The 7,772-nt window shown below is 44.1% G+C and overlaps 1 protein-coding gene across 20 annotated transcripts in view; it reads left to right on the top strand.

Annotated features, from left to right (window-relative positions):
* Positions 1-7,772, top strand: part of CELF1 (CUGBP Elav-like family member 1) — a 67,879-nt gene that overhangs the window by 36,251 nt on the left and 23,856 nt on the right. For 11 of the 20 annotated variants that reach the window (XM_040259256.1, XM_040259257.1, XM_040259254.1 and 8 more), the window contains exons 2-3: positions 2,200-2,323; positions 2,902-3,053. The exons of 7 other annotated variants lie outside the window; for them this stretch is intronic. In XM_040259256.1, coding sequence (XP_040115190.1) covers positions 2,240-2,323; positions 2,902-3,053 — 236 coding nt within the window. In that variant the 5' untranslated portion in view covers positions 2,200-2,239. Of the gene's footprint in view, positions 1-1,456; positions 2,324-2,901; positions 3,054-7,772 lie in introns of those variants that run through there. 2 more of the 20 variants (XM_040259246.1, XM_040259259.1) reach the window with 2 other exon arrangements.

Raw genomic sequence — 7,772 nt, 5'->3', positions numbered from 1 at the left:
GTGTGTGTGTGCGCGTGCGTGTGTGCCCTAAGGGATTCAGGAAGGCTGCCTAGGAGAGATGTGTGTGTGTGTGTATGCGTGTGTGCATGCGTGTGTGTGTGTACACGCACATGTGTGTGTGTGCGTGCTGTGTCCGACTCTTTACGACCCCATGCACTGTAGCTCGCCAGGCTCCTCTGTCCATGGGATTCTCCAGGCAGGAATAGTGGGGTGGGTTGCCATTCCCTTCTCCAGGGGACCTTCCCGACCCAGGGATTGAACTCACGTCTTCTACCTGCATCTCCTGCGTCGGCAGGTGGATTCTTTACCACTGAGCCACCTGGGAAAACCCCAATATCTTATCCTCTGATCATTTTTAATGATTTGTGTTCTTACTGTTATAACAGATAACAGACTGATTGTTCCTACCCTCACATAATCAAGCCTTGAATTATTGCCCTTAGGAAAAAAGAGAATATTCAAAGCTAAGAAAACTGAGACAGCCAACCAGGGGAAGAAGAGGAGACCATGAGTGTAAATTCACAGATGTGGTTCAAGAGAGACTGAGGGAAGGTTAGGGCCTTCTGTTGCAGTGGACCCTGGATTTTAGGCCTAGACTATGCTTCTGATTAAGAACTTTTAAACAACTGCTTACAGATAGTTTGCTATGAATAACTTTTAATTCTCCTTTTTAATTTCCCTCTAACAGCTGCATTTTTGTATTTCCATAATTGTTTTTATTGTCACTTTGTAACCCTTTTCTAAAATGGAGTGACTTGTGATTAATTTCTGTTGTTTCTTTTCCTACAAGCATGTTGAATTTAATTATACCGAGATAATTCTTGTGACCTGTTTAAAGAGAATTCCCCCTGCCCCCATGTAATAACATTTCCACCTTGTAGGTTTTTAAAACATTGCAGCCTTATCCATCATAAAATGAATTTTAAAACATTACAACCTTTGACTCAGTAAAAATTACTATGAGGAGTACACATCCTTTGATACACTGGCCAGTACTCTCGTTATAGTTGTGATTCTGATTAAAATAGAGATGTAGTTAGGAGTCATGCATTTTTGGTGAATAATAAAAGCATAGCAACTAGTGGACTTCCTGAAAACTTGATTCATTTTTAAAGGAATCCTGGAACTAGAAAATCTAATTTGATTAACCGACCTCACACAGCTGCTCCTTAGGTGCTTCCCTATAGGAAGAGGCGTGTGATCGGTTCCAGTGCCCTTAGAAACGGACCAGACGGGCCAGTTGCTCCGCCAGCCCCAGCTGGGCTGCCTGCTTTCTCTCTGGCAGTCGGGCTCAGTGAGCTCTGGGTGCTGGTTGCAGGCCCCTCACTGGCAGCCTGGTTCTGCTTCCTCTGTTAATAGGGTGGCAGAGAGCTCCTGTCACTTCTGTCTCTATAGGAGATCGGATGGGCCAGGGTCTCTGACAAAACGGAAAGAGCAGTTACCTGCTATTTTAGCTCTAAATTTTGGGTGCTTATGTCTGGATATTGGACAGAAGACACAGCTTCTACCTTTCTCAGTTAGATGTAGACAGGTGTCAGCCTTTGTTAGACTGACTGGAACATTTAGACCTGTGCCGTGACATAACTGCCTTTCATTATTTTTTGTTTTCACGTCATTCTGTATCTTTAGTTCATTTGTTTACCTCTTTACATAACTTCTTTTTTTCAAAGTTCCCTGTATTGTGATCTGAGCTTGAGTGAAGTGAAACCTTTGAGGTAAGGCAACCCTAATGGTAAAAATGGAAAGAAGTCTTGTGAAATTTGGGAGCCTTCAGAGATAGTTTTAGAGTCACTGCCTAAATATTGAAATGCCACCATTTGTTGTTTGGAGGGATGTGGAGCTAAATTGAGAATGAGAGTACCACATCTGCCTTGACTGCTAAGTATATCTCTCTCTGCTGCTCACCCATAATAGAATATTTATGTGCGCATTCATTAATCTTGGTTTTAGGAACAGTTTAAAAGAGGGCAGACAGTGAAGAGGCTTGGTCTACATTCCTCTCTCCTTTAAGTATTTGAGCGTTTGTCCCTGTTAGGCCCCAGGTCTTCTTCATTATCGTCACTGTGGTGGCTCTTGTTTGTTTTTCTTTTCTTTCTCTAGAAAGGTCAAAATACTGAATAAACTGTTTCTTAGTACTCTGTCAAGAGGCAGAATACACTATTTTTATTTTTTGTTTTTTAAATTTTCTGACAAATTAAGATTCAGAGTTCCTAAAGAAGTTTTGCCTTGTGCTCCCTAAATGAATGCCACCGCAGCAGCAATTTTTAAAGCCCTTCACTGCGATAAAGATCATCAAGAAAGCAAAGTTGGTCCAGCTCAGAAGGTAATATTAATACAAGAGCAATGTTTCTGGTGGCCAGTTCTTCAGCCAGCTTGCCTCTGGCCTGTTCTGATGGGTGGTCTGAACCATTTAAGGAACTCCTTAAATGACTCTTTGGAGGTTAGTTTGGAACCCAAACAGTGCGTTCATTCCAAGGCTAACCACCCAGTTCTTTCTAAAACGTTTTCAGACTACATGATGTGAACCGCGCCCCCCTCTTCCTTGTGCTCAGGTAGTTTCAAGCTTGGGGGGTTCCTTAGAAGCTGCTTGGCAGGGAGGAGTTTGGAAGATGGAAACAAGTCTGTGTTTCTTCTGCTCTGTTAGCCGCTGCTCTCTTCATGGGTCTGACACTGTTTATCTGACAGTGCGCTTAGTACTGCTTCGCCAGGGAAAATCGCACAAAACCAGCCTGGCGCATCAGCACTTCCATTGTGTGCGGGGCTGAGCCTCCCTCCACATGCTCACATCCCCTGTTTAATCCCCTGCTCCCTGCCCCTTCCCCAGTCCTGCCTGCTTCTGTGGCACTCACTGCTGGCGTCCCTGAGCTCCTGTTTCCACTTTGTGTTTTTTGTGGGGCCCAGGAAGCTAAAGCTGTGTATATTTGTGGATCAGACAAGTGCAGCAAGTTACTATCATTGGCTTCTGAAGGGGAGAGTGAGGTGATGGCTGCGTTTAAGTTGGATTTCCTTCCAGAAATGATGGTGGATCATTGCTCTTTGAATTCCAGTCCTGTGTAAGTATTTTTGTTGTCTAATATTTATCATAAGTAGAGGACTTGGGCTGTTTTCTTTGTTACTTGATAATATGAGTCCCTTTCCTTAAAAGAGGGAAGAAAAAAACTGGGTGAGGAAGCCAAAGTGCATACTATTGTTATTTTCCTATTGTAGTCTGATTCTCTCATTACTGCTGACTTCCTGTAGCTGTAACTAAATTTTGTACATAAGGATGCATTTGATATATGACCAGCAGCATCAGCTCAAGTGTGCTGGGCTCTTAATTCCTTCAATGTAGTTTTCCTATCTGACAGATTCTAAGGTATTTTTTTTAAACCTTAGATTTATTGCTTTGGGTTGGGTAAACAATTTCAGATAATCTTTTGGGAAGCTATTTATTTATGTATTTTTTTTTCTAATCCAATTTTTATACTCATATCACAGACTGATAGGTAGGGTGTATTTAGTAGTGTATACAGAATACTGTATTGATGTGTAAACTAACCCTGAATCTTGACCCTCCCCCTCACCAACTAATTGAACACGCAACACACTGTGTGGTTTTGGGGACATCAGATGTGCCCCACCCCAAGGACGGCAAACTGAATTAATCTTGATTGGCAAATTGCCTAAATAAATTTTGAACGTAAAAAGTGAAAGCCTTTAAAAAAAAAAGTGAAAGCCTAATCAGTTTGCGTTATTGTTCACCATTGTCTGCAACTAGAATGCCAGCCTGGCTCTGAGTTGTACCTGTAGGGAGCCTGAATTCTGGGCTCCGTATTAAAGAGCACACTTTTAACCCTTGATTTGAGTTACTTTCACCAGGCTTCAGAGTACCTTGTAACCTAAGTGAAAGAGACTTAAGTCATTCAAAGCCAAGAATATTAAATGGTAGAATACCCCCTAGATCACAGGGGAAGTGCAAGTCTTTGACATTAGGCCTCCGTGTGCAGATCTGCCTTGGGACTCGGTATAACAAGTGTGGTGGCAGCAGATTCTCAACAGTTCATTGTAGGGTAGTTTTGGGGGTCTCAAACAGAGTTGGCTCGCTCATTTGAAACGGATCTTGGGCCTTCTCTGTAGTCTCCAAAATAATGATAATTTAGAAGTGTCTTTTTATGAGAGTTCTCTTTACTGCTAAAATAAAACTTTAGCAGTAGATTACAGGTGAAATCACAGTGAATGCCGTCATAAAAACTTACTATATAATAAAAATATTCCCACATACCAGATGGACGATCCCTAGAGTTAGGACTTGGCGGCCTGGGTTGTCTCCCGTTGTCTGTGCATTAACGTTGCCTAGCGTCCCATCCTCCGATCCAGTGCTCTTCCTCAGCCTGTTTTCTCATCCTTTACTAGGTCGGCCTAATTCAGTATCCCATGAAATCTGGATCATGGACCGCTCCGTAAAAGTCACCTGGACCCATGCGCTGATAATTCTCATGCTAGAATGGGCCCAAGAATCTATTTTAATAGTGTCCCATGTGGTTTTTATGTACACTGAAATATGAAAACTAATGGACTTAGTACAGTGCTCATTCTGAGTAGAAAAGAGTACTCTGTTAAGAGCATTTGCTTTTGTTTTAATCATCCATCTTCACAAAAACTTTGTGAGGTTAATTGGGCATAGGCTATTGCCCGTATTTTACAGATGAGAAACCCAGCTGAGAGAGGCTATGGCTGACTGAACTGAGGACAGTTGGTATCAACCTTGGGCCTAAAATACAAGTTTGATGGTAGCCTCTTTGTTCTTTGCCTGCTGGACATGGCTTCCTCGGGTGTCACTAAGCAGTTGTCATCAGCTCTTCTCATGACTGCAAGCCCTCTGGCCCACTCCCAGGGGCACCAGACGCCCAAGCCACAGAGTGGAAAGAAGAAGGTTCTGGAGAATGGTGGGTGCTTGTCACCTCTTGGGTTCTCAACTCTTTTCACTCATATTGCTTTAGCAGTAGGCTCGATACCACTAGTTTTCTCTCTGAAGTGATACTGCCTGGGAATATGACCTAGCAATGTATCTGTTCCACAATTTCAAATTACAGTAGACAAAAATTGCTGGAGGAGCTGTGGAAGGGCTGAGGGGACCCACTCCCTAGCTCCCTTTCCTGTTTATGGTAAGAGGTGTTGCCGATACTTACTCTGTATAATAGAGGAACAGGGAAGCTGAGGAGCACTTGGCTTGCGCCCTGGGACAGAGGTGTTCTCTAGGCTGGGGCCATCTCTCAGCCCTGACCTCTTAGCTTCCCTGTTGTTTAAGGGGGCACCGGTGTGCTGCTCTGATTCTCAGATCTTTATGACTGTCCCCTGATGTCCCTTGAGTTCTGTGTACCTAGTCTCGTTCCCCTAGAGAACCGCTGGTGAGTAACTTAGGCCAGTGTTTCTGGGTCCTCTCCATCCTGATGCTCTTCTGTGCACATTGTGAGCCAGGGGACCCAGGCAGGGTCCTGGGTGTCTGGAGCTTGGGCTGCAGCAAGTGTTTATGCCTGCTGGGAGGCAGAGGGATTAGCAAGTATGTGAGATTTTTCTGCTTGTATACTGAACAAATGGAGGTCAACAGGTAATAAGAAGGGGAGAGGGGAAAAAGTGAGTAATTAAAGATTTTGGAAATGATTTTTGAACAGTTGTGAAGGTAGTATTTGCCAGCTTATTTGGCTACAAGGAACAGATTCCACTGAAGCTAGTATGTATGAAAGGCTCTTCCTGTAAGGACACAGTGGGCTAGACTATAATATAATCAGGAACTCTACCCCTCACAGATGCGAAAACTCCAGCTTTTTGAGCCAGGGCACACGTTCGGCTGTCTGCACGTGCCTCTGCTGTTCATCTCCTGGATGGTTTTGGTTGCAGTGTGACTTGGCTTTGCCATTGCCCTTCCAAGATGTCTTGACACCGCCCGTCCCCCACCCCCCCACCCCACCCCAACCGTGTAGGTATAATTAACACAAAGTTTACCCTTTTAAAGTACACAGTATCGGTGATTTTTTAATTTATTTTTTACTATATCCATAAAGTTCTGTGATTATTACCACTGTCTAATAACAATTTTTTCATCACTCCCAAAAGAAATCTTGTACCCTTTAGTGAGCATGCCCTTCTTTCTCCCCGCCTCTAGTTCCCATTCCCAGGCAACCACTAACCTGCTTTCTGTCTCCATAGGTTTGCCTGTTTGTTTCACAGATGTAGAATCACACAATATGTCACTTTTTGTGATTGGTTAATGTTTTCAAGCTTCAGCTGTATTGTAGCATGACTCCGGTTCTTTCTTGCCACTGCCCTTTCATCTTAGCTTAGCTCAAGCTATCCTGAGTTGCAGCTTTTCCTCTTGCAACTTCATCACTGACTGCCTGTTTCTGTCAGTGGGTTCTAGGTTCTGTAGAGCAGTCCTGGGCAGCAGAACTTCCTGTGATGTTAGAAATGTTCTTCTGAGTAGTCCCTGCTGGTCCAGTACTTAGGACTCCAGGCTTTCACTCCTGAGACCCTGGGTTCAACCCCTGGTCAGGGAACTAAGATCCTGCAAGCCGCATGGCATGTCCCCACCCCCAAAAAAAGCCTTCTGTCTCTGATAGCCTGTGTAGTCGACACTAGTCACATGTGGCTAGCGCCAGTTGAGAAACTGGATTTTAAAAATTAAATAGTCACACGTCGGTGGTGGCTGTTGTCTTGCTCAGGGCAGCTATAGGGTCTTGCCTAGCTGGCCTGCGCTTCTGTTTCAAGCATAGGGCACAGTCTTGGGTTTCTAGCCAGCCAGTGGATCATCTTGTTAGGTTAAGATTCGCCTCTTGGTCTGGTTATCGGGGGCCAAGGGATGGGAAAAAAAGTAGAACAGAACATTAACTCTGCCCTCTGAGCTGGGAAGTTTTGATAGGGAAAGGTGAAGACAGGGGTTAAGAGTTTTGAATTGAAGTGTACTTTGACGACACAGCTGGTCGGTTCCCCGTCCCAGATCGGTTGTTTCCCTTTTCTGTGGCGGGTTCCATCGGGAATCAGGTAGACAAGACAGCCTCTTGTCCTGATCCCTCCTAGATTCTCATTCTTAATGAGTTGCGAGTTGCTACCAGAGCCAGAAAGATAAAAAGAAGCGGATACCATGCCTCTTTCCTGAAATACTGGCTGCCTTCTCGTCTCCCTTCTTCCCCTGTTGCCGTGGGCCTGCTTTTCCTCTGTTCCACCCCACTCCCTAGTCAATACTTCACTGGCTGGCAGTACTTCCACAGAAGATAAGAAGGAATTTCCACTGACCGGCCTCTTAGGAATGACAGGGACGTTATAGATACTTCTCCAGGGAGTTTGTTGAATTCATTGATTCTTGAATGAATGTAATAAATATGTTTAATTTATGATTACTGACTCTGAGGAGCTCTCCATCAATGGGCAGGTGAGACACAAATTTGAGAATGTAGTAGGTGATGTGCAGAGTAAATGCCATACCTGGATATTGTGGGATCCTTGGCATGTCACACTGGGAGTCTTGTCCCCAGGTGACTTTTTTATGTAGTGGTTACTTCTGAGGACAAGTATGTGTCCTTCTAAGGACTAGAAGGATGTGTGGAAGGTTGAGAGTGGGAGAGCATTGTCGATCATCTCTTCAGACACAGTGACAGTTGATGATGAAGTTTGTGACTGCTTACTACATACATATGTGGTTGCTTTTCTCTTTTTTATCTCCAGCTGACACTGGCACTTATATTTCTAATTGTATCTTCGTGTGCTCCAAAGAAATACCCCATGTTTTCCTTATTCAC

Source organism: Oryx dammah, unplaced genomic scaffold (assembly GCF_014754425.2).
Source record: "Oryx dammah isolate SB20612 unplaced genomic scaffold, SCBI_Odam_1.1 HiC_scaffold_17, whole genome shotgun sequence".
NCBI classification, from domain to species: Eukaryota; Metazoa; Chordata; class Mammalia; order Artiodactyla; family Bovidae; genus Oryx; species Oryx dammah.
The sequence above is the reverse complement of the archived record's forward strand: the minus strand, read 5'-3'. Positions and strand labels throughout refer to the sequence as shown.